General features: G+C 42.7%; 1 protein-coding gene and 1 non-coding gene across 2 annotated transcripts; both read right to left on the minus strand.

Moving 5' to 3' along the window:
- Positions 1-988: 988 nt before the first annotated feature.
- Positions 989-1,061, minus strand: trnar-ucg (transfer RNA arginine (anticodon UCG)). The gene has a single exon. It is a non-coding gene; the product is annotated as a tRNA-Arg (tRNA).
- A 4,939-nt stretch (positions 1,062-6,000) lies between these two features.
- On the minus strand, positions 6,001-25,515 carry LOC139930498 (SLAIN motif-containing protein 1-like). Its single transcript, XM_071923714.2, has 9 exons — positions 25,070-25,515; positions 21,965-22,101; positions 14,411-14,554; positions 13,680-13,799; positions 10,367-10,516; positions 9,006-9,428; positions 7,263-7,412; positions 6,702-7,038; positions 6,001-6,076 (listed from the first exon to the last, which is right to left on the minus strand). Exons 1-9 carry the CDS (start codon positions 25,513-25,515, stop codon positions 6,001-6,003), a joined length of 1,983 nt encoding a protein of 660 aa, XP_071779815.2.
- Between the last annotated feature and the right edge of the window lie 1,307 nt (positions 25,516-26,822).

Raw genomic sequence — 26,822 nt, forward strand, 5'->3', positions numbered from 1 at the left:
ACAGTTCTGGGTTCAAGGGTTAGGCTCAGTTTCCACTTTGAAGTTGCCAGGAACATTTGAAAGCCAACAACCCCAGTAAAGATTGGAAACCTCTGAGAAAAAGTCTTCAAAAGCAGAGTGACCCAATGGCTCAAAGCACTGGACTGCTACACAAATGTGTTGAGGTTGTGGATTCAATCCTGAGTAAAATAATACATTTTGAAAGCCAACATCCCAAGTAAAGATGGAAAAGTTCTGACACTTGCCTGATACTTTAATGTGACATTTCGGTCAATAAGGTCTTCATCAGGCAAATAAATAGAACAGGGTAAAGAGGAACAGACCAATGAGGAGAGGTTATTCCAAAGGACACACCTGTAGGCCATCCTCAGTCTAGGTCACATGGCCCAACAGGTGCACCTGAGGTAATGAGCTCAATTCATAACAATAATCTATATTAAAGAAAAGGCATAAGAGTTAGATTACCAGTAGCTATCACAGTGCAGTGCTAAAGAGATTAGACTACTACCACAGATGCAAAAGGTTCAATAAACATACAAATATTAAATGACTTACAATATTATATCCCATGCTTGCTCTAATGTATTTTTGCATCTTCAAAATTTTGATGATGATTTTGCAATACTTATACCTTTAGACCGACTCTAATGTATGTTTATCATGTTAAGATTTTGCAATAGGGCTCTTATTCTTTCTTTGTGCGGGATCATATTTCTTTCTCAGTATCTACCTTTTTGTTTTTTTCTACGCACCTGTCACTCAAAGACTTTTAGGTGTGCAAAAATATTTTTTTGTTTATTTACATTTCTGAACATGAAAGGAAAGGGTCTTGGGGGCCGTTGTTGGCTTTCCCCTTTAAGCACTCGGCTGCTTTCCACGCACTTTGACTCCTAGTTTCATGACGAATTTCAGTTTCCAGTAAACATCATTCACGGTTGCAATACCTGCTGCTTTTATGGAAACATCTGGAACTGCTAAATTAGAAAGCCAACCACGAAGGGACTCGAACCCTCAGTCTTCTGATCCGAAGTCAGACGCCTTATCCATTAGGCCACGTGGTCACGCTGGTGGAGGAATATATTCTCCTTTAGCCACTAGAAAAAGGTTTTTGTTAAGAATGTTTTCCTCTATAAATAAAGGCACAGATCCAGTTTCAGCCGGTCAGTACGGGGGTCGAACCCACAACCTTGGCGTTATGAGCACCATGATCTGAGCATCTGATCTGAAATCCAGAGTGAAACTGAGAACGTGTGACCAAGCACAGATGAAGGTCTCGTCTTGCTGCAGCTACTGTTGTCTCCTGTGTGACTGCACTGCTCATCAGGGGATTTCACTCAAATGGGACAGTGGGTCACTTTGTATGCGAGAGGGAGCACACATTCTCCAGCGGAGCAGTTTCTGATGTGTTCAAATCCCAAATCCAAAAACTGTGGGATTGCCATGGACTATGTGCTCGTGCTTCCTAGAGCTGCAGTTTACAAAAATCCAGAGTGAAACTGAGAACATGTGACCAAGCACAGACGAAGGGAAGGTGCAGCTACTGTTGTCTCCCAGGTGGCTGCACTGCCACACACTGATCTTTTACAAAGTAGGCTATTCCATTTTTTTTTTATTTCTCCTGTCAATCATTTTTTCATGGTGTCTTTGTTTGGAAATGGTGGGTGTTTTATGGTTCTTGAAATTTACACATACAAACAGTTTGTCTTTAAGTGTTTTAGTGTTTTCTCTTGATTTGAAAACCACAAGAAACTGACAGAAAGCCTTTGTTTCCTGTTTCGATTCAGATTCTTTGTGGATTCCATTTTCATTTTGTCCTTTGTGTGAAATCAAACAGCTAAGCCATTTGAACTTCTACCACTAGGTGGCGACATATTGCCATTTTTCAATTGATCCAGTTGATGGCTTGTTACATATTGATTAGGACGTGATAATTCAAGAGAATGGCATACATGTAATATATAATATTAAATATAATATATAACATTACTGCGGGCCAACTCAAACACACCTGCATACATAGCCTGCAGGCAGAGGAAGATATATATACGTTTTTGAAACTGGGGAAGTAAACGGTCGCTCAAGTCATTTTGTTATGATCCACAATGGCTCTCAATATACCAGGTATGATAATGATGGTGGTCTTCTACTTGCTGGTCCTGGGAATTGGCATCTGGGCATCTGTAAAATCAAAGAGGATGCAGAGAGACACCCAGGGGGGCCGGATAGAAGCGGCCTTTTTAGCCAACCGGAGGGTCACCTTGGTCACGGGAGTCTTCACAATAACGGGTGAGACTGTATTTATTGCATTGAATGTATTGTATTTCCCAAATTTCCCCCCAGGGGATCAAGTTAAGTGCAAACTTAACTTATCTTATCTTATCTTATCTTATTGCACCTAGGCCTACTGCACTGCAAAAAATAACAAGCTGTCCAGTGATTTTAACTTGTTTCCAGACTATCAAGCTTATTTCAAGATTATTGATCGATGATTTTGTTTCTTTTGCCTTTCTGTCTTTTTGTTTTTTTCTGTAATGTGATTGTTGGTGTGTGGTGGTAGGCCTGTCAGAAATGATTATTGATTACTGATGATGCAAATGCTTTAATGCAAAATGTAGATTATTACTTTAAAGCGAGTGTGTTGGAACTTGCACAATGTGTCTTACAACTCGCACAACTTTTTACAACTTCACATTACAAGCACATTACAAATGATCAACCAGCAAAATCAAGACACTATGCCCATCTGCCTGTCTGCTGTGTTTGTGGATGTGTTGTTGCAGAGAGCATGTTGAAGGGGCGTGGGTGGACATGCAGCGCTTTAAAGAGCAGAAAGACAAAGATCTGCAGGAGGCCCTCATCACCTAAAAAAGCTCAGATGCAGTTTGACCCAGTAGCTCTAACTGCTAGACAGCTGTTTGTGCTTTTTAACGTTTTAGGTTCAAGGGTCAGGCTCACTATCCACTCCAGGTTGCCAGGAATTTTGAAAGCCAACAGCCCAAGTAGAGATTGAAAACTTCTGAGAAAAAGTTTTCCGAAGCAGAGTGGAAAAGCACTGGACTGCTACAGAAAAGGTTTGAGGGTGTGAATTCAAACCATGTAAAGTTTGAAAGTCAACATCCCAAGTAAAGATTGAAAAGTTCAGGAGCAGCCTGACCCAGTGGCTTAAGGAGTTAGATGGCTACATGAAGATTGTGGGTTCAAGCCTGAGCAGTTTTGAGAATTTTGAAAGCCAACATCCCAAGTAAAGGTTGAACAGTTCAGAGAAGAACTCTTTGTAAGTACTGCGGCGTGTTTGCTCAAACTGCTGGGCGTCTACAATAACTTTTTGAGGTTGTGGGTTCAAGCTTCAGTAAGTTGGTTGATTTTTGAAAGCCTTATCCCAAGTAAAGATTGAAAAGCTCTGAGAAAAAGAAAAACGTTGGAACCGAGTCGCCATTGCATTATATTACTATATAGTATCTGTGTCTAATATTGTACTTGTCCATGTAGGAGCCAGTAAGTATTAGTTTCTGACTGTTGTCTTGTAGTATTTATTTGGATCTGCCTATATGATCAGTGTGTACATGCTGTGTATTTGTTTGGAGCGGCCTATAGGAGCCAGTATACAGTATATTGCTCTGTAAGCCAGTGTATTTACCAGTCAGGTTAAAGACATTGCAGACTGATTTTAACAAGAATGAATCTGCCCCATCAGGGATGGAACCAACACTCAGACTGTCAGGTAGTGATGAAGAAACCAGCTGCTTACTCTGCTAAGCTATTGAGTTTAAATGAACTCACCTTCATCATTTATGTACTTATTTCTACATGGGTTCACACTACTGACAACAATAACATGAGTGAGAGAGCCAGAACCAGCAACCTTCTGCATGACAAGCATCTACTTATCTCTCTGAGCTACAGCCAAAGACTTCGTCCATCTCATTCATCAACTTACTTATACGTGCTCAAACTGCTAATGATCGGCTGTATTACTGCATCTCTGAGCAACAACCACATTGCTTGTACCTTACATTCATCAGCTTATAATTGTTGTTACATGATGTGAACATGAAAAGACTTGAGGCTTGAACCAGGATCCTGGTATATTAAGTATATTCCATTTTTTTGTGCTGTCAATCATTGTTTCATGGTGTCTTCATTTGGAAATGGTGGGTGTTTTATGGTTTGAACACAAATATTCAAATTAACATATACAAATAGTTTGTCTCCAAGTGTTTAGGTGTTTTGTCTTGATTTGAAAACCACAAGAAACTAACAGAAAGCTTTTGTTTCCTGTTGCGATTCAGATGCTTTGTGGATTCCATTTTCATTTTGTCCTTTGTGTGAAATCAAACAGTTAAGCCATTTGAACTTCACCACTAGGTGGCGACATAGTGCCATTTTTCAATTCCTATGCAGTGATCCAGTTTTTTCATGGCTTGTTACATATTGATTAGGACGTGATGATTCAAGAGAATGGCACATATATAAAATTACTAGTTACATGATACTTAATTGATACAGTGCCTTTGTTGCAGATATTATGGGTCAAAGTCAAGCTAATGAACTGTGAGACAAGCCACTTATATAGATATATACAGTATGAATGATGTATGAAATTGTTTGTGATATTGATAACACTATAGGTACCAATTACTGCATAAATGTGAAGTAATTTTGAGGTTAAATGAGTTATCAAACTTTCACTTCCTCAGAAAGTGGCTGAAAAAAAAAAAAAAAAAAAAAAAAAAAAAACAGCCCTAACTGGATTTCTGGGAAATATACTACTAGTTTGAAATACATGGATGTATGTATTTCATGATGTGCAGTTTGCAACAAAATGTAAAATGAGTCGCGTGAATAACAACACCAGAAGAAATCATTTATTCAATGTGTTTTATTAAAATGTTTCACTCATTCAGTCAAACACAGTAACAAAAGTGTTAAGATTCTGTGAAATGTGCGATGAAGTAATGGTGATTTAAAAACATAAGCCAAATATTACAAACAAGGTGCTACATTATGCCGTGTACAACTGTGAAATCTCCCAAAACATTTATTAAACATCTATCGTGTTGTTTTCCTAAATCCAGAAGAGCAAATGTAAAACGAAGTGCAATCATTAGTAAACATAAGCAGAACATAAAAATTTCATTAAGTTTTGAGTCTTACACAAAGTGGAACAAGAACAGATACCCTATATGCCATTAAATAATTCAAAAGTGTTAATATGCACAAAGTTTTGCCACTTCCATGGTTAGACAAATTTGTAAACGCATTCAGACATTTTTCATTTTGGTCAACAAGTTTCACATTTAAAATTCAATAATATTGCATCAATATATATATATGCACACATAATAATTAAATTTGTACACTAATAAATACTATCATGTAATTTCTTGCCTTGTAAAAATTAGACCAAATGTGCCCAAACTACAGGGACTGATTCAATTTTAGCAGCATCATTGGCATTCCTTGCCAGAGGGAAAACACCTGATTATTAGTCAAAAATGTAAAGTAAAAAAAAACAAAAAACAAATGACAGAATGTGAGGCTCACTTAGTAAAAACTGGCAGCCCTCTTTAGCAGGTTAGTGTTACTGGTACCCAGCAGTTTATTGCACAAGAGCAACAGGGAACGACTCCCTCTTGGCACAGACCCGATTCAAAGTCAGTGTACTCCCTCTATTCTGAGTGTCAAGGTGTCAGCTGCTTGAGATGCACGCGCCAAAACCCAGAAAACACACCCCGCCGTCTCCGTTTCTGGCCTGGAGAAGAAACTCTGCATAGAACTGAGCGGATGAGCAGGCTTTTATTTTATGCAGGATCTCAGCATCTCAAAACACACTCGTTTTCTTGCCTTAACAGCTACTTTTTGGTCTCATTCCACGTCCCCCCAAAAGAACAAGTTGATGTTGCGGTGCGGAGGGTCACCCCGGCCAGCAGGGTGCCTCCACACCACACCGTCAAGACGCTCCACGTCTTCAGCCGTTCGTCTTTATTTTACATCCGATCGTCAGTAGCAGCCGTCTCTCCAGGTTCCGTCTCGAAGGGCACTGAGGGTGGACAAGCTCTTTGGAGGCGTCAGTAAACTGGGTGACAGAAGAGAGAGACGGTGACACCAAAATGGATTCGATACAGGCCGAGTCTAAACGTACCGGCGGCCAGTTTCCAGTCTTCTGACGCACATTTTTTGAAGGCAAGTGATGTGAAATAATACATAATTGAGAGGCTAAAAATTAAATTGTCATATCAAAGGCTGCATGTGTCAGATTTCAGAATTGGCCACCGGTATACTCGTGGTATTTGATGTTCTCTAACAACTGTTGGTGACATACAATGCCAAAGAGGCAAAATAATGTCTTAGCCTGATTGATAAAATACCAGTAGAAAGGCTTGGAGCCAGAGAGGCATAAGTAGGTTTTGGCAAAGTTTACAGGAAAAAAAGTGGCCCTAACTTTGATCAAATATATTGTAAATATCTTTTGATAATGGTTATGTCATCACATAAACACACAAATAAAGAGATACTTACACTGCAAAATAGATCTCAGGAGCTTTTACTTTATATAAAAATGCCAGTTACGCCCTTCTGGCCCTTACTGCGTATTAAATCCAGTGTAAAATCATGTAAAATGTGATTCAGTTCAATATCAACGTGAGAAAGCATTTACAGTTTTAAAACACTTTGACTGAATCCTCATCAGCAGCCTATACCTGCGCGCTGGTTGGCCGATCTTGCTGCGGGGGGTGGAGCTTGCGGTGCCGATGAAGGAGGCGGGGCGGGGCAGGCCGCTGCGGGGCGCGGCGGGGGCGGAGGTGGGAGGCGCGCCCCCCCCGGCTGCTGCTTTACTGAGCATAGGGATCCCACTGCCGTTACCGCTGCCGCTGTTGGCGCTGCCGGTCAGAGACTGGAGGCTGGTGGAGGTCGGCATGGAGACCGAGCCCTTGATGGTGGGACTGACGTAGGCGGTGGCCTTCAGCGGTTGCCGTGACAACGAGGCGAAGTTCCCCACGCTCTGGACCCTGTTCTGCAGCTGGCCTGGGGAGGGGACTGGTGGACAGGGGGGGGGTATTAGATGTGAAGTATGAGCAGAAAACAAAGAAACATCTGAAATTAGTCACCATCTGGTCTTGGACATGCATGGGACCAACAGGGTTTGAGGGTTTGATTTCATCTTTTAATTGTACAGTAGAATATATGCTGGTGACTATTCAAAAACAGAGTTGTGCGAGTGTGGTTTCTGAAGCTTAAAAACAAGAGAAGAAGAATCTCACTGGAGGACTGCAGCCGGGCGAGCCCGCTGGACGAGTCAAAGCTCTGGCTGTTACGAAGCAAACAAGGGGAAGCGCTAGGATTGGACGGGATGGGCACACTCGGCATGCTGGGAGTCCTGACCAGGTTAGGCATGCTCCTCCGCAGCTTATCTAACAGAGACAGAGAGAGAGAAACACACACACACACACACACACACACAGACACACACACCGATAAATTCAAGATGTTTAAAGCTGCACTAGGCAAGATTTTTATATAAAATGACACCCGTCTTATCAGCCTAAATCACAGTGGGGCAGCAACAGAGCAGAGCGTCCCATCCCTACTAATTGAGATGCTGTAAATTCGGCATATTTGCTTCATTCTGGTCTATTCCAATACATTTGCAGATACTTGAACCTAATTGATACTTATAAACTACAAACTGTACGGTTCCCATTCTGAAATACATTACAGAGAGAAGTGATATTTATTCCTTTGCCTGATTTCAGTGGAATTCAAATCGACAGAACTTATGATTAAACGTATTCACCGCACTGCACTACCCAGCATCCATTCGACACGAACAAGACACAACTTTAGTTTTAAAACAGTTGCCTTGGACCCGCCTAGTGCAGCTTTAACAATAAAAACGACACGGTACAACATGTTACATCATGTATGCATGAGGGAGTCTGCCTGTGTCCTCGTACTACAACCCCGGTCCCTTTAAGACGGCTCACCAAGCTGACCCTGATCTCCTTTACCGTAAAACAGTTTCCAGCCCCCTGCAGGCAGATATACGTTGCTCTCCTCCCCAGCTCTAATCCCATCAAACTCTCTCTCTCTCTCTCTCTCTCATCTCCGCCTTGGAACGGAAACACACTCTGGTCTCAGAGCTTAAAGAGCAGTTGTACAAGAGGCTTAGACAGAGTTATTATTAAGTGGTTAGAGCGTCAGTGCAGGTCAGTCGGGGAGCGTCGACGAACCAGCAGAGAGCAAACGTTTTCTCCCCGGGGAAAGAGAAGCTCATGAGTATTGAATAAATAGGTTTAAGTAAGCGTTTGTGTACAATCGCAGATAGCTGGCTTAATATTCAGTTGCAGCTTTTCTATGTTTATGGAGGTTCAAAATATTTAATTCTGCTGTGAATTCAGTGGATAACGACGACACTACAAAAAGTCAACTTACTCTCATATTCGGCTGGATGCACCGACGAAGTTTGCCCAAAACAATATGGCCAACAACATACATGGATACACACACACGGTAAATACACACATACAGTAAATATTGCACGTACAAAAACAGATATATACACAACAACACAGAGAGATAAATCTTATTAGAAGAGAGGTTTTGTTTGGTTTCAAGCAAATTGCATCATTTTTAATCTAAGCAAGGATGATAAGTATCAACAATGACAGGTATTTATTTCAAAAGTGTATAAAAAGGCAGTCAAGGCACTCTTCTTTATGAGTGCAAAAGTCAAAAAAGCCATTATATTTTCAATGGTTACCCATAGAAAAAGGTAGGTAGACACTGGTAGTCTAGAAAATAAAGGCTTTTTGTTAAACTTTTGAACATAAAAGAGTGCCTTGGCTTCCTTTTTTCAAGTATTCTTTCACCCTTGACGCCAATCAGCACCATTTTTAACAAATAGACTTTAAAACAGACAACCTGCTAGGAAATAAGTCCTTACTGGCAAAGAAGCTACACTAATCACAGTCGACCAAATACAGCCAGGGGGTTTTCCTGCTCACCTGATCCTGGCCTGAAGCCCTGCTGCTCGGAGGCGTAGGGGCCAGCCAGTCCCAGTCCCAGGCCCAGGCCCAGGCCCAGTCCCAGGACCTGGGGCTGCGGCTGGGGTTGAAAGGCGAACCCTGCGGAAGGGTACGGAGGGGTGGAGGGCGTGGAAGGAGGCGTGGAGAGCGAGCTGGTGCTTCTGCGCCAGTCTCGGATGCTGGAGAAGGTGTGCGAGTGCGGCAGGCGGGTGAGGCGGGGCTGCGGCGGGGGCAGCAGGCCGTAGTCTTCCTCCTCCTCCTCCTCCTCTTCCTCCTCCTCCTCCTCCTCGTCCTCCTCCTCCAGGTCGGCCGCGGCGCTGAGCTGGCTGAGCTGGAAGGAGAAGCTCTGGCTGCGGCGGTTGGCCAGGACGGACGACGTGCTGGCGTAGTCCTGCCTCAGACCTGGGGGAGCGAGATATGAGGACCGGCGCGCAAAACACACACACATGTACACACACACACAGATGGACAGGACAAACACACACAAACACAATCATCACCTCCTGGGGTTAATGAAGCTAAAGTAGCGATGAGCTCTGAGATCTAGTGCCATATGTTAAAGTATTAGAGAGGAGGGAACAATGGAGACAGATGGACAGGGGAAGAAATGGATTGGCACACCATGAGACAGAGGCAACGACAACAAAGGGACACAAATCCTCAAAACAGACAAAAAAAAAAGAGCCAAATAAAAAAATATCAGAAATCATCCCTTTCACTATAATGTTCTGAAATGATTTTGATGAGACAAAATCTGTATCATTGTTTTAAAATCACTTCTTAAAAACTCTTTTTATGCACTGATCATTTACTCCCTGATATGGTTTACTATTATGTTTCTTTACATGCTTTGACTGCTTTTGCTGTCAATTCTATCCAGTTTTTTTTTACACTCCTTTGTTAAGTGCTTTGTAAAGATCTTGAAAAATGCTACAAAAAGAATAATTATATATAGTTATTATTTGAACATTTTAGATATGTATTGAATCATCCAGGTACTAACTAGATCCTACCATTCTGTCTCATTCTGCCTCTATGTCAGCATCATGTTATTCTTTCCATTCAAAAGTCTGTTGACAGCAGATGCAGCCAGATATGTAAATGCAGCAAAAATACAAAATGGATGTTTGGATTTCGTTCAGGGATTCTTCTCCCATCGAGGTTTAACTCAACCAATCAGATTATTTCTGCCTCCAGAACAACTCTCCCTCTGAGAAATGTTTGTACATCTAAAACTCAAATCTGTATGTTTTCCTGCTTGGCCGATCTACTGTATAGACTGACATGCTCCTACTGGGACACGTGATACTTCTGAAACTGAGGCTCGGTCAGTGACTTACTCTCCTCCTGCAGCCGGGCCATCACCTGGACGTCGATGAGGTCGTGCAGCTTGTATCCCAGAGCGATGGAGTCGTCCTCCGCCTCTGGACCGCTCAGCTCGCTGTCCATCGACGACTGGGGACTGAGGGCCAAGCGCCGGAGACTGCGGCCTTCAAACAAAAAAACATTTCGTTATCGCAAAAGGAGGCTGAGGAACCAGTCGAGGCAGCTCCACACCTGCATTTACAACCACACTGTAGGACTGCTTTTACACAATCAGCATTCTCTGTAAGGGGTAACACACTCTGGAATAAAACGGAATATAGGATATAAGGATACTAAAATATTTGAATCTCTTGTTTGTTGTGTCATGCAGCATTATGTGTGTACATTGTAAGACGTTGTGTAATTGTGATGTTGAATAATGTAGGCTATTTTTAAAAACTTTTTACTAGCCTATATAAGACATTTTAGATAATTGTAGTCTATTTAAAAGCCCAACTAGGGACTAGGGTTGGAAATTAGCAGTAGCTACAAACTCCATGTGAATACATCTTTTATATTTCAATTGTGAAGTGTAATTATGTTAACTGCACTGTCCCTATCTAATAAACTACTAAAGAAATCAATTTAAAGGACATAGAGTTTGGCTGATGTTAAAGGGTAACTTCTGTATTTTTCAACCTGGACCCTATTTCCCCATCTTTTTGTGTCTAAGTGACTAAAGGGGACAAAAATTTTTGAAACTGGTCCAGTATTGAGCGAGATCGCGGCAGCCGGCAGCCACGAAACGAGCTGCAATGTAATCCGACGGGGCAAATCGCACCGTCAATGTACGTCCACTAAAAGTGCTTGTTTCTGCCACTGACAGGCTCAGATTGTTATTATAAGTGTCTGACAACATTATGGAAAGGACCCTACAGAGAAATGAAACGTTTTTCTTTACCTTTCGCTTGATCCGGTCTGTGTGTAACCAAGTCTCGCGAGAGTTGAGTTGTTGCAGGAAGTCAACTGTGGATACGTGAGTGAGAGTTGGAGAGGGGAGTGCCGGGAGGAGTTGTCAGACACTTATAATAACGATCTGAGCCTGTCAGTGGCAAAAACAAGCACTTTTAGTGGACGTACATTGACGGTGCGATTTGCCCCGTCGGATTACATTGCAGCTCGTTTCGCGGCTGCCGGTTGAAGCGATCTCGCTCAATACTGGACCAATTTCAAAAATTGTTGTCCCCTTTAGTCACTTAGACACAAAAAGATGGGAAAATAGGGTCCAGGTTGAAAAATACTGAAGTTACCCTTTAAATTTCTCACTCCTCTCATAGAACGGCCCAGACTTGTAACGTCTTTTAATCTCACTGTACCTCTCCAGCTCAGCTGCAGCAGGGCTACAGTGCAGCGGTGGAACGAACGGCACAGTCACCGCGCAGGGCAGCTATGTTCGGTTTTGTTAGCTCCGTAATGAGAAAAGCCCCCTTGGGTCTTTGGAGTGTCTTTTACATAAAGATGAAGGATCCACACTAATGGAGGGAGATGCTTAGCTTTGAGAATTAGGGGATATTAGGCACCAGTGAGGCATAAATACACCGGATAGGGTTACATCACCCTCTCCCCAGTGAATGATATTCCCCATCTACTCACTCTAAATGCCCTCTAAAAGAAAATCCCTCCAATCTCCATCCTTTTTCCTCTTATTTCTTCGCCTCGCACTAATTTGCTCTCATGTACAGGAAAATTGTAGTTTTGCACCCTTTATTTTTATGGAGCCGCGCGTTCGTTCAGGCAGAACACTGAAGTCGTGCACGCTACCAGCTGATTGGCTATCAGCTGTCCAATCCTCTCATCACCAATCACATTCAAACAAGTCCTGTTTTTTTGGTGATCTTGGAATTTAAGCTTATTCTACGGTCCACAGCACTCATAAGCTGCTTTGGATGTGAATGTCAGCTAATTGCCTAAAATGTAAAATGGGTCTTAGTGCTAAATTGAGCTTCGCTGCACGCAAATCTAGAATCCATCCATCTAGAAATGAGATACTCTGTGGTTGAGAATTTGTTTTCCTTGGAAGCTCACCATGTACTTTTCACTTTTAATGTCTACTCCTAATTAGGTGACACCAGCACTCCCAGTTGGAGAGCGAGTATTCAGACCAAGTGTACGCCCAGTGGTTGCAAGAGGCTCCCGATATCCAAGAGACAAACAATTTGGACGGCGTACCGGTCTGGTAACATTTCACCACAGAGATGAAACAGAAAGGGCACAGACAAGATGAAAGCCAGGCTTATTTTCTATTTTTATTGGAACAACAAACAGCATAATCTAAAAAGAACACAAAGCAGAAAGAAGAGTAGGCCCTGGCTCTTTAATGCCATGTTGCCGTTTGGAGCGGCGTTGTCATGGAGTTGTGCCTATGAGCAAGCGCCTGTGGGAGGGAAACACAGTATCCGAGTGCCTCCCTCAAGGGATGAACTCCAATATGGCCTTGCTCGTTCCCTACAGCTTTGGCCTTGCCGTGTCTGGAACATTGTTTTTCCATCACTAATGCACTCAAATCTGTCACACGCTCCCCCTCAAATCCAATACAACTACAGCACAGCAGCAGATATGCCGACAAATGAAATGATGAGCAACAAGCAGAGTTGCATTTCAAAAGGCCATGGGACACTTTTTTTTAATATTTCTGCAACTGAAATAAAGCTCGAAGATACATGAAAACATGAAAAATTCCCAGTTCTCACCATGGAGTATGTTTACATGCACATTATGCATTTCATTTACTGTTAGGTTTTGCTGAGTAAGTTCTGTTTCCAAGATAATATTTGGAGTTAAATTCCAAGGCACTCAAGGTGTGAGGTATAACGTTAAAAAGCCTTTATTTTCTTAGCTATATAATAATATAAAAAAAGTTATAAAACAGGACGCAAGGCCCGAAATCTTAAAGCATCATCTTCATATTTGGAGTGTTGTTTTTCATGTGTAGAGGGATATCAGGATATAAAGATGCATATAAACACCTTATTATGATACCTCCTTTATCCCCATAAGGAAATACTCTTTTTGTTTGCTCCTCCACAGAGAGGTCAGAGGTCACAAGGACACTTCAGCAGGGCGGATGCTTGCCAACATGGGCTTCTGATTGAAGGATCGTCTCTCCAACCATTAGCCTATGCCGGCAAGTAGGATATAGCCTAGCATCCGTAACACTCTGTGCATGCAAACGTCCTCACTGAAGATGTGCCAAAGCAATGAGTCAAGAAAATGAGGAATTAACACACACACACTACTGAGGAAAGCAGACAGAGACGCAACACGGAGCGAGGTAAGGAGCGGGCTTACTGCGGCTGGCTAGGTGAGGGACGAACGCGGGCGTCCGCTCAGCTAGAGGGGAGAGCTCCTTCCCTATGGGACTCAGCGTCCGATGGAGGGCCGGGTGGAGCGGGGAGGAGAGGGAGGAGGCTGAGTGAGGGATGGATGGAGAGAAAGTGGAGAAGGGAAGGAGGAGATGGAGAGGATGGCAAAAAGATGAGATGTTTCAATTCCGGCATAAATACATTTTGCAGATTGGAGTTTAAGTCCGACAAGCATTTCTCAGAGGCAGAAATAATCCGATTAGCTGATTACTAACCTAGATAACTTAGTATGGCTTGATTGCATTTTTTTTTACTAAGTGGTAAGAGCGCTGGGCTTCATAATATTAGCCTCCTCCTCTCTTACCTCTTGTCTTTTTCACTGGGCTTCAGTCTAACGTTACTTAGCCAGAAAAACGGTGGTTCTTTGGCCCCGCCCACTGAGGTTTAACCAATCAGAATATTTCCATCTCCGGAGAAGTTGCTAAACTGCTATTTGCCTAAACTTCAAATTCAAACCAGCTTCATAGTATATTTGTGAAACTATAATTGCAATATTGCTGTGGAGTCGAGGTAAAGTATGTGGAAAATGAGAGAACACATAAACCTTGACTCTTCAATCTACTGAATCTGACACTGACATGATTAGTTAAATAGATAACTATAGGGAAACCAAATCATCATCAATTTGTACCCGAAACCCGTGTACAGTATGTTTACCGTGTCTCTCAGACGACTGGGGGGTGGAGCAGGGCTTTGCGGACGGGGAAGCGCTGATGGGCGACACTCCGGCTACCCGACTGAGGGGAGGGACGGGGGAGGAGGAGGGGGAGGGGCTGGAGAACGAGCCACGCCACCTGGACACTAAGGAGGGAGAGAGGATGGGGGGAAGCAGAGGGAAGGAAGGGGACAAGGACAGGAAATATAAAGTTGACATAACATGACCAAAACATGCCATCATTAAACACATATAGTGACATTTGTATGACTATACATGTGAGTAGAGCTGGGTATTGATACCTAAATCGGTGCTGTACCAACTTTTGGTACCAGCATTGCTTTTAAGGTATTTTAAAAAGGTGCTACATTTTTAAACATCAATATATATTGTAAAATTAACTGAATTACCTTGGTATAATTTCCATAAACAAACATGCAAGACAACTATAATGCAGGCACCACTTGGGCCAATCAGTAACAAGTAAACAAACGTTGTAGCGCCCCCTATAGGCCAATCAGTGTCATTTTAACAATGCCAGAATGCAGCAAGACAACACACCATTCCTTTAAGTTTCATGAGAATCGGACCATTGGTGTCCGAGATATTGTGTGTGACGGACAGCTAGACGAATGTACTGACGGATGTGGGGACAATCCATCGTCCCTCCTCCGATTTCATCCTGGGGGACAACTGTCTCACGCCTGTGGTATGGTGAGTGCTGTTTCTCAGGATGAACCAAATCATTTACATCCACTATCGAAGTCAAGGTATCAGAAACAGCATCCAGACATACTCACAGCGCAGTGTGAACAAACTCTACTGAATACATTCATTCTTTAAAAAGGTCCCATATTCTCCACTTCCCAGTGTTTTATTTTCTGTCTTGAGGTCCATTCAAAGCTGTGTGTGTGGTGTCATGAACCAAAAACACTCTCAATCCATTTCTACACGTTCATTTTCCAGCATCTCTCTGAGCCTTACCAAGAACAGGCTGTTTCTGTCGCCGTGTCTTTAAGGCTCATTAATATTAACGACCCCTCTGTTCTGATTGGCTAACCGTTTCAAGAGTGAAACGTGAGACACCACAGAGCCAGCAGTGAGAGGTAGGGAAAACTCTCCGGTAATAAACAATGACAACCGCTCAACCGCTTTGAAAAAAACACTTTGTTAGTCTATTATTTCTTACAGAAATGCTAATGAGCGAACCTTTGTGACGCCACAAAGTTACGGAAGTCCAAACAGCTCGTTTAGAGGCTCGCTTTTCTAATATGGATTATGTGGATTTAGTTGGCGACTGTGCGTTTTGATACTTTCACCATGTTTAGATAGCACATCCAACTCCTTTATAATCAAAGAGGCAAGGGGAATCCTGTTTTACACCATATGGGACCTTTAAACCTTTAACCTTCACCAATATCTAATTTTAACCCTAACTGTAATCTAACCTGAACTCTACCCATAAACCTACAGACAGACCCTTTTTGAAAGTGAGGACCAGTTGAATTTAAGTCCTCACCTCCTAGCTCCAAAACTCAAACTACCCTTCACAATAAGACTATTACAAGTAAGTACAAACATATAGACATAAACACATGGCACACACACACACCTTTCCAAAGAGAGGGCAGCACTGTGCAGCAGTTACCTCACACCCAGTGCCTCACCAACACTGTGACCGCCACAAACCGCTCCATTCAGCGGCTCCACATCTGCTCAGCACAGAGGACAAAGCTGCATTCAGCAGCACAACAGAGCTGCTCACAGACTGTCTGAGACACTCCGCACCAGGTACAGACACACACACACACACACACACCTCATACTATTCCTAGACAAAGAGAAGACTTTCACTGGTCTGGAGCACCTGAGATATGAAAACCCAGCCAAAATCCTCAGCAACAAAGAAAAGATTAATAAAAAATGTAGTGCATGTTAAGCACATTATGCATCTCTTCTATTAAAGTGTGTGTATGTGTGTGTGTGTGTGTGCGTTATTAAAGCCTCCAACCACTCAAAGATGCAGGAAGAGGATTTCTCTCTGTTACCTGTCAATGCGAATATATAAGCCACTTAAGCATTGAAGGAGGGCACATTCCTTTCATGTAAACACGGTTTCTATGGCAACGGCTCTCTCCGGTTCTGCCGGGTTTGCTGGATTCAACCGCGGGCAGAGAGAGAGAGAGAGAGAGAGAGAGAGAGAGAGAGAGAGAGAGAGAGAGAGAGAGAGAGCGAGAGCGAGAGAGAGAGATAGTAGGCCAAGCTGGTGGGAGGCTTCATCTGTGAGCTGGGAGAAGACGGTTTGCATCCACAGTTGAGGTTCACCTCCTCTGATGCAACAAGCTGCCCGGCTGACGACACTTTACAGGAGTGAGTGAAGGCATGGGTTCACTTTTGTGACCCAAATATTAGCAGAGATTGCGATATTACATATTAATAGTCAGGGAGGTGAAAAAGGGAATAAACACCTAGAAAATGCGTCATTTAAAGTGGGAATCAGCGTTGGTTTTTATATATTTTGGCGACATCTTTGGTGCTCAGTGCTGTGGTGTTTCTGCACTGCACTTGCCAGAGATCACCTGTCAATCAAACAGTGTGGGGGCGGAGCTTGTATTCTCTGTTGATGCAGTTTGAGTTTCTCTTTTCTTTGTTCAGCCATGGTGGCTATCGCTGCTCATGCTGACTACCCAGTTCTTCTTCTTCTTCTGTTGATTCGAGCAAATGGAAAAGCTTTCATGAACTTGACATAGGTTGAATCGAATATCAATCAGCAACAGAGTAGCAAAAGATTTTACCGATGTGAAAATACTGCTGATTATTACTTTTGACGTTTTAAAAAAAAAGTGTCGGATGGCAGAACAGACACAAACTGGCGCCCGCACAGGTGAGCCGAGCGCCATCTCCTCTCATTAAGGGCTTCAGGGTGTTAAGCTGTCTTAATGCATCGCGGCGTTCAGCTGAGGCCGAGGCAGCTGTCACCTCCATTCACACTCCACACTCCACGCCTCTGTAAAGCCCCGCAGCCAGACTGTGAGACCGCAAGCCTCCGCTGAGCTTTCCCTGCACCGCTTCGGGACTCGGCTCTCAACTCCCACGGGCTTGGAAGCTGAGAGGAGAGGAGACTCATTGATAGACTGGAATTCCTGATAACTGATAACCCCGCTCTGCTTTTTCCAGGTTGGCTGACAATAAGCCGAAGAGATGAAATCCATTTAAAACAGTCGATTCAGCCACATGAAGCAACAGAGAAAGCAAAGCAAGAGCGTTAAAACCTCTATTCCTTCACACGTCTGACCTCTTTTCTCGATATTGCTGACATTTACTCATGATGATGCAACTATGGCAGCCAGAGAGTAAGACACAGTAAGTCTGAAGATGGCGCTAATGGCCTCAAACCTCAAATGTGTTTCTCAATATCGTCAACGCCTCCCTCCTACAATTACATCAAGCTCAATCAGGCTGTAATTTGGAGAAATGCATGTAAACATCGCAGCCATGCAGCGTTCAGGTCAGCTGACCCAGGTCCGCTCTGCCTAATGCCATGATGCACGGACAGATTACAGCTCTACTGTGCTGCTGAGCCTCTTACTCACACTGGAGTGGTGAAGGTGATCCGATCCGCTTACAGTGTGTGTGTGTGTGTGTACTAGGAGAGTGTCAGTGTAGAAGTGTACAGTGTTGGGGGAGAAAGGAATTTGTTACTTTTCTTTGTTACTCACCTTAAAAAGTAACCAATTACATTCCAAAATGACTCTTTATTAAAGTAACTCAGTACTTTTGTGTTCGCCTCTTTAAAAACACGCTGCGACAAAGTGGCCTGAGCTGCCAAGTGTGTTGTCAGTCAATGTTTTAAAATGACTAGACTATAAAAGACTATTGCTCTCTTTTTAAAACAGTAAGACAATTTAATTTATATCAAGCAGACTTATATCGCATTTATTAGCAGCATGTTGTCTGCACGAGATACAGCAAAGTTTTCACTTTTTTCTCTGTTTTTCAAATTTGAAACAAAAATGAAACTAATAACAGATTACAAGAACAGAAAAACTAAAAGGTTTGAGTTAGTGGTTACCACCAAAATAGAAAATAAATTACCTCCAACACTGGTACTGTATACTTGAGTGTGCACCCTGCTCACATACACTGCCAGTTGAGCCATCCTTTTATTTGTGTAATAGTTTATCAACCTTGTTTTAGGCTGATATGAATATGTATGAGATAAATTCATAGCAAACATCATACTAAATAGTATGTAACCAATGCAAGTTATGAGGACAAGGTCTTTAAAGGATAAATCATAAATAAGCGTACAGAAAATGAATGCTTTTCTGAAAATATGACTGATTTTCATGTATGCTGGTGGTTGTTTGCTGTATCTCAGTTTACCCCCTTTTTTTTCTCTTTTAGTGATTCCTCTAAAACCCAGCTGAGTTACATGCATGCCATCTCAGAAAGCTGTGTGTGTGTGTGTGTGTGTGTGTGTGCTGCTGCAAGACTGTGGCTCCTCTCCAAAACAGCGACAGCATCAAGCTGCACAGTCTAGACTTCACAGGTTTAGCACTTCTTCTTCTTCTTGGCCGGGATTCGCGCGGTGTGAGAAAGCAAGTGACTGCTAGTGAGCATGTGCGTGTTTGCCAAGACACCTACAAGTCGTGTCCCGCGGTTTAAAATAGCCAGGAACCGGGCAGCGACCTGCAAGCTAATCCTCAGAGGCGGGACCGACTCGCCTTTACATCTCTTCATCTCAGTCAAATCAATATTCCAGGCTTAGGGTTTAGTTTATGTGCAGATTCAAACGGAAACAAGAGAGAAGAAATAGAAACTGTGTGGGTGAGACAAAGAAATCCTAACGGGCTTAGACATAAAACATCAGAAAATCACTGTAAACACAGAGGAAACTGGTACGCCAACGAATCCAAAAGTAACAAGTAAGAGTTAGAGTTAGCTAAACTAGTTGTTGTTGCATCTCTTATGATATGGTTAGGGTTAGAGAAATGGGTAGAGCTGAACAATTAATCGAAAAAAAAACATTGAAATCACAATATGAACTATTGCAATTTCCAAATCGCAGAGGCTACAATTAATTGCTTAAGAGAGGAGCATCCAAAATTAATTTCTGAACAAGGTGTTTTAGTGCTCCAGGTAATCTTTGGTCAATTAATCAAGTATAATATTGGTAAAAAACCTTTCATCATACTCAAAACTCAGTAAATCCTGCACACTGACATTAAGTTTTTCTTGAACAAAATCACTTTTCTTTAAACAATTTAAAAGTTGTCAAAAATGTATGACAAGAAAACTGATATTAATTTAATTTTAAAATCACAATTGCTGTCAAATAATCGGAATTTGATTTTTTGTCAGCCCTACAAACGGGAGAATCAAAAATCAGTACCAGGCCCAAAATAAACTGCAGCTGAACTCCAAAAAAGGAGCATCCCAAACTTTGTTCATCAGACAGTGAGAAACTCCCACACACCTTCACACACTCATGAACCCACAATACTCTAATAAGCTGATCCAGGTCCTTCTCTTCACACCGAGCCTCATACATGGGAATTTCTCATTTCTCTACCAATCACACCACAGCTTCCCCACCCAGAATCCTCCTGCCAGTCCGGGATGCTGTGCCGGTTATATTTAGACTGTGTGGGTTTCCGTTTGGTTCGCTCATCATTTCAGACATCCTTCTTCTTCATGCATCTTGTTCTATCGTTTTCCACCATACTGAGCTCTGTTAGCGTTTAGACTGTTATCCAGATCAGTTGTGGGAGGAAAGTGCAATCATCTTGATTTTTATCATCTTGATTTATTGTTGTTTTGTTCCCCACTTTTGTTTTTTTTTGTTGGTGTTTGAAAGCCCTGTGGCGTTTTTATTTCACCTGCACTAATAAATAATAATCATCTCTTCTTTCTGTGTTTTAGCAACCACCAATCAGGTGTGACCAAGTCAACTTTGCTCGAGTCTCAAGTCAGTCTCAAGTCTTGAGGCACAAGTCTCAAGTCAAGTCTCAAGTCTAAATGTAAAACACCAAGTCAAGTGAGAAGAAATCAAGTGTCCAGTGTCAATTTAATATCTTAAAGGAATAGTTCACCCAAAAACAAAAATTCTGTCATCATCTACTCACCCTCATGCCAGTTGAAACACAGGTGAAGTTTGTCCATATAACACACAGGGAGGCTGCAGCACAACTCCATAGCAGCCTTCTCCAAAACAACTGAAGTCAGTGGGGACCAGTTCTTCAGAGTTCCAAAAAGACCTACAGTATATTTACACCATAATTTAGTGCAAATCATAACAACAGCTGATTGATTTGCAACAAATAATGGTGTATAGGTCTTTCTATTCACAGTGTGATTGTTTGGCTGTTTTTGTTTTGGAACTCTAAAGAACCGGTCCCCATTGACTTCAGTTGTTTTGGAGAAGGCTGCTACAAAGTTGTGCTGGCAACCTCCGTGTGTGTTATATGGACTAACAAATTTCACCTGTGTTTCATTTGGCATGAGGGTGAGTAGATGATGACAGAATTTTCATTTTTGGATGAACTATTCCTTTAAAGAAAACTAAATATCTAGGACTTTTCAATGCAATATGGTTTTAATAGGATAAAAACTTGGTAAGAGCATCATGAGTTTGATTTCTATAATCAGTTTCAACTTCAATAAATTCAATCATTCCATACAAATTCAGAAAACAGAATTTAAATTCAGTCGTCTGCTGGAACAAATCACTTTCAATCTAAGTCATTTACACAAACACAAGATCTCAAGTCAAGACTTTAGAAACCTTTTCAAGTCATCAAAGTACAAGTCAGAGTCAAGTCCCAAGTCACCAGAACCCAAGTCAAGTCAAGTCTCAAGTCTTCTCTTCATGCATCAAGTCTGACTTCCAATTGCAAGTCATGTGACTCGAGTCCCCACCTCTGCCACCAATCATTTCACTTCTATGTTTGATCGCTGTGCAAATAAATGAAAGTTTGTGATCTTGGACACACAGAAAAAAAATGATCCTTCTCTTCACATCAATTTTACATCAATATTAAATCATAGCAGGAGAGATTATGAGACTATAAACCACCTCTGCTACATTGTATTATTTGTAATAATGTATTGTTGTGTATTTCAAAGAACTTTATTCTCTGTTATCAAGTACATTTTCTTGCTGTGAGCTTTCTTGCAGGCGCAGCTGTGTGCTCCAGCAGCGCTCTGCTCTGTATACAGTACACTTGTTATGGTAACAAGGCAGAGGTGTGATACCACTAGGTGTGATTATCTGAGCAATTACACTAAAGGAATCACACACAGTATATAAAACCATGTGAAGATGTACAAAAACAAATTTCACACACACACACACACACACACACACACACACACACACACACACACACACACACACAGCTCTGCAATGAAACACAGTGAGAGAAGTATAATGTGTTTACATGCAGTGTTTGTCTGTTGTGCACTGCTGGCTGTGCTGGTTTACAAGACAAATCCCCCCTCGGGGCTAATAAATCTCCGTTCTCTTCACACACAAACAACCTGTGGCCTCGTACCTTGTTCCAGTCTGAGGGACAGCGATCTCCTGGCGGCCTCCACTTCAGATTTGGGGCTGTCCAGCACCTGCCGGCACCACTGGAGAGGTGTGAGGGGGGAGTCGAGCGACTCTCTGGCCCTGGACGACGCAAACAACCTAGAGAGAGACAGAGAGACTGAGATACAGACTGAAATACAGACAGTCTAACAGTCAAACAGCTGAATGGCACAGGAGGAGAGCAAATTTAACTACATTTAACAACACAAGACAGGCAGAGCAGAAGGAAGAGAGCATGCATGACAGGAGAATAAAGGCAGATTGGAGTTTTAGTTATACGAATATTCCTCAGGGGCAGGAACAATCTCATTGGTTGAGTTAAACCTCAGTGGGCGGGGCCAAAGAACAGCTGTGTCGTGTTTTTGGAGCACAAGTTCGCTAACTAGCAAACTTGAAAGTAAAGAAGGAACTCTGGTCGAAATCTAAATAAAAAATATAAATGGCAAGGAGTTAATTTTTCATTCATTCATGACCATCATGATGCTGGAAGCTCAGCAGCTAGCTAACTAGCTTACCTAGATCGCTACAGGCTAGTATGGCTGGTTTGAACTCATAATATTAGCTTCCTCCTCTCTTACTTCTTGTCTTTTTCACTGGGCTTCAGTCTAATGTGACTTAGCCAGAAAAGAGTGAGGAGAGGGAAAGAGGACCAGGGTGAAGGCAGGGTGAGAGAAGAAGCTGAAGCTGGAAACTGGACGTGTTTTCATGTGAATTATATTGCATCGAATTAGAAAAGCTCAATGGAAACGGCAAATTTGATAACATTTGGTCAACATCGAAACAAAATTTGACACTCGTTTGAGTTGGAAAGGCGCTAAAAAAAGGATGTGATAAATAGCAATGGAAATGTATTTGGCGAAGAGGCTTAGTTCAGTCTCATTTTACAATTCAAAAGTGGCTTTGGATAATCTGAAAGACGAACTGTTGAGTAAAATATCTGTCCACTACATCCATTCACAAAACATCACACACACTGTCAGTCCCATGACACGAGACACTCCATCACACACCCATCGTGGTTCTACAGCGATTAGTTGGCACAAGGACACTCCTTGGTTTTTGTCTTTGGACATTAGCCGACATTAAAAGACAATAACCAATTAATTCTTGAAACGCTCTCCATTCTCTGGGTGGATTGCGGGCTTCTTGTGTTTTTTCCAGACATTCAGAAAGATTGTTTATTCGCTTCAAACTAGCTGATGGAAACGAACCCGATTCACATTTCATTTTCTGTGACATTTCAAACGATTGTTTAAAATTCCCTTGACGGCTGGATGGAAAGACAGCTACTGAGTATACGGAGGGGCGTGCCACCATGTTGGAAGAGTTACAACAAAAAGGAAAGATTGAAACGTTATCACATCTTCCTCTCTGAACCCCTCCTCCTCCTCCTCCTCTTATAGTGCCGCACAGAAATCAAACATTCTCTTTGTTCTGCAAAGGAGGAGGAGGTGAAGACATTACAGTCTCTCCATTTGTCATCACTCTTCCAACATGGCGGCGCGTCCCTCTCAAACCAATAACGTCATGACAATTCAGATCTACTCAGATATAAAATAATGTGATTAATCTGTCAAATTTAGTCGCGATGATACTAATTGTATCACCCTCCCCCTTTCTCCTACTTCTAGTTTATTCCACAAATAAATTGAAAATCCTCTTTGTCCTCTTTATTATCTAAATTCCTGTGTAATTCACATTATAGACACGTTTGTATGTATGATTTGTGCTTCTTCAAAACATTTTAAACGCCCTGTACCCACCGATAACCGTTCTCCAGCCAATTCTCTGTCCTGCCACTGTACAACCAACACTTCTACCACTAAGGAAAGAAGAGAAAAAATCTCTCCCTCTGGTTTTTAAGGTGATATTAAGCGTTTTAGGTGTCAGGTGGAAGAGCCACTGTTCCACCGGAGAGGATCGCACTATTTCGACAGCATGTCCACCACTCCTTGGTTTGCTCTGTCAGCCAACATGGAGGGACCTGAATTATAGATTGAACCCCTCTCTGACTTCAGGTGAAACTCAGAAGTGAAGGGGACAGGACACACACACACACACACACACACAAACCTCAGTTACTATTCATAGACAGAGAGAGGGGACATATGAGGAGCACCTGCAATATGAATACCCAGCATTCACCAGAAAAAGAAAGAAAGGAAGGATGAATCAAACTGTGCTGCAGTACTCAGTCCATCACCCGATTTGTTTTTAATTGTATCTTCAGTGTCTATCAACTGATTCAAAACGTCTCAACTCAAGACACTTCATTCGCAGCGAATAAACATCACAAGTTCTTTATCTTTCCTCTATAACATGCTGATCAAGATATGTGACATTCTCTTATTTGTAAGGGAGAGATCCACAAAGTAGCGCTAATTTCTGCAGCATTTCAACTGTTTGCAACCACTTTTACCGTGTATTTTACTGGACAAAAGAATAACATGCCAGCTAACACAAGGTGGCATGTTATTGAAATTACTGCTGCTTGTTGGATTTCACTGTATGGCCAATTTAACCCCAGTGATTCAGAAAAGGCCTTGAGTCATGTTCCTGAAGGGTTTTCAAGCCAGGTGAGCAAGGCAACACTGGATTCTTATAGGTCAACATGGAAACTGATGTGGTTTAGACTGCCATGGTTAGGGGTTTGATTCCCACTGCTGAGACTGTTCATGTGTTTTGGATGCAAAAGCGTCCACCAAATGGCATATTGATGTTTAGTTCTCTCCCATACACACAGAGAGACAGACAGACTGGCAGGGGTATTGGGGTTTGGTGCAGCCTGATCTACAGGCCTAATGACAAGTGGCCTCTCCTGCCAATTAACTTTGAAGGTGTGGCTTTGTTTTGGCATTGCAGAAGCCTGGACACCCGGCCGGAAAACACCTTGCATCAAACTATTATCAGGGAAAAGGAAAACAATGCGTAAAATCCTGGAGAATCAGCACTTAGTCTGGCCTTTGCATGTAAAATGTCAAAAAAAAAAAAATATGACTCGAGACTGCTGCCATTACGCGGAAAAGCAACAAATGGTTCATAAATAAAACAAACAGTCGACAGTTACCATGTTTCATCGGACTCGTCTGAGCAGAACAGAGAATCCACGTCCAGCACCTCCAGCTCGTCCAGAACCGTGGGCTCCGCGTCCTCCGCCTCCCCCGCAGCCGCTCCATCACCGGCGGTATGCGGGTGGAAATAGTCGAAGGGCTCGTCCGGGGGCGCGAACGGCCCCAAGGACGACGACGACGACGACGACGGGCACAGCAGGGCGGGCAGCGGGCCGGGGAGGCAGTAGGAGCCCCCGGCGCTCCCGAGGATGCACGCCGGGGACGGAGGCAGCATGTGCGGCCCGCCCGCGCAGCCGTTCGCCCGCGTCCGCAGCTGCTCGTTCTGCCGCTCCAGTTTGCGGACCAGCTCCTGCAGCTTCTTCACCTCCAGCTCGGCGTTCAGGGTGTTGCTGTTGCAGTCCAGCTCCGGCATCATCTGGGGGTTCAGCACCGCCGCCTCCATCGGGATCTGATTATCACAGTCTGATCAGGTTTATAGCCTCCAATTTTCACCCCGACTCTCCTCCCGATTTGGATCCAGAAATGGAGGACAGGCAGGCGGCAGGCTGCTGCGCTCCCGGCTCACCCGTCGCCCTCACCGTGGTTTCTGTATTCGGGAACGGTAGTAATCTGTCTAGTCCGCTTGTCTGGGTTGTGGGCAAGTCACCCAATGAGAGACTATACAGACTCCACCCTCCACCCCCCCCTCCCACACCCGCAGCACTGATTACAGGTAGACTAACGGCACCTGTCGTAGTCGGGATTGCCATTTTCCATAACAAGCCCTGATAGGATTTTTATTTTGGACAAAAGCTTACACTCATTCTCAAACCAGAATAGAAGTTCAAACTCTATACTGAAGAGTGCAACCTTGTTTCAGGAAAATTACATGTACTGCAGCAGATAGGTCTATTATATATCAGCATCCATTCAACTGATAATTATAAATATTCTAATTGTTTCGGCGCTGAGGAAAGTACATTATCATTTGTTGAGGCCAGACTCACCTGATCAACATTTACGCGCATTTGGCGCCACCTTGTGGTTGGAGCTGGCTGTGGCACCCATTGGAAACTAGGGGATGCGCAGGTCCTTGAAAAGTCTGAAAAAGTCTTGTTATCCAAATTAAAGTATTAAAATGTCTTAAATAGTTATAGAGGTGTTATTTTTTCACTATGCATTGATAGGTGTCTTTGCGCTGCATGTCCACTCTTAGATTAATACAGAACAGGGTTAATAGCACTTTTTTCCCCTGTATCTTCTTCACTAATCACAAGAGGCCTTCATGAACCATTACAATCAACGTCCTTACAAAAAAACCCAGGAAGGTTTTGCCAGTTTTGTTTCTTTATTTTGGTTTTAAAATTGGCCTTAAATGTAATTCTAAGTAGCATTAAAAAGATTTTAACAAGTCTTACATTTGTCTTTGTCAAACAGATTTTTTCAGCAGACCCCCTGCCTGCATGTAAAGTAGGTCGAACTCAAAAATTGTTTGTTGGCATGAGAGTGCAAAAAGCATAATGAAATATTTAAGCTTCCTTTGAAGTAACAGCCACCTTTAAGCACCGAAACAATGCTTTCCTCACAGTACTCAAAGTATAACATGTTATTTGGTCGATGCATTTATCCAAAACACCTTTCCTTTAGTGCTAGATGTCTTCCAGTATTGGGAATCAAACCTCTAACCTTGTAAGTGTCGTTCTTTACAGGACCACATGGTATCAGAACAAAACTCAACTCACACAAGATTAAGAAACTGTAGGCCTCGTA

This window comes from Centroberyx gerrardi, chromosome 21 (assembly GCF_048128805.1).
Source record: "Centroberyx gerrardi isolate f3 chromosome 21, fCenGer3.hap1.cur.20231027, whole genome shotgun sequence".
NCBI classification, from domain to species: Eukaryota; Metazoa; Chordata; class Actinopteri; order Beryciformes; family Berycidae; genus Centroberyx; species Centroberyx gerrardi.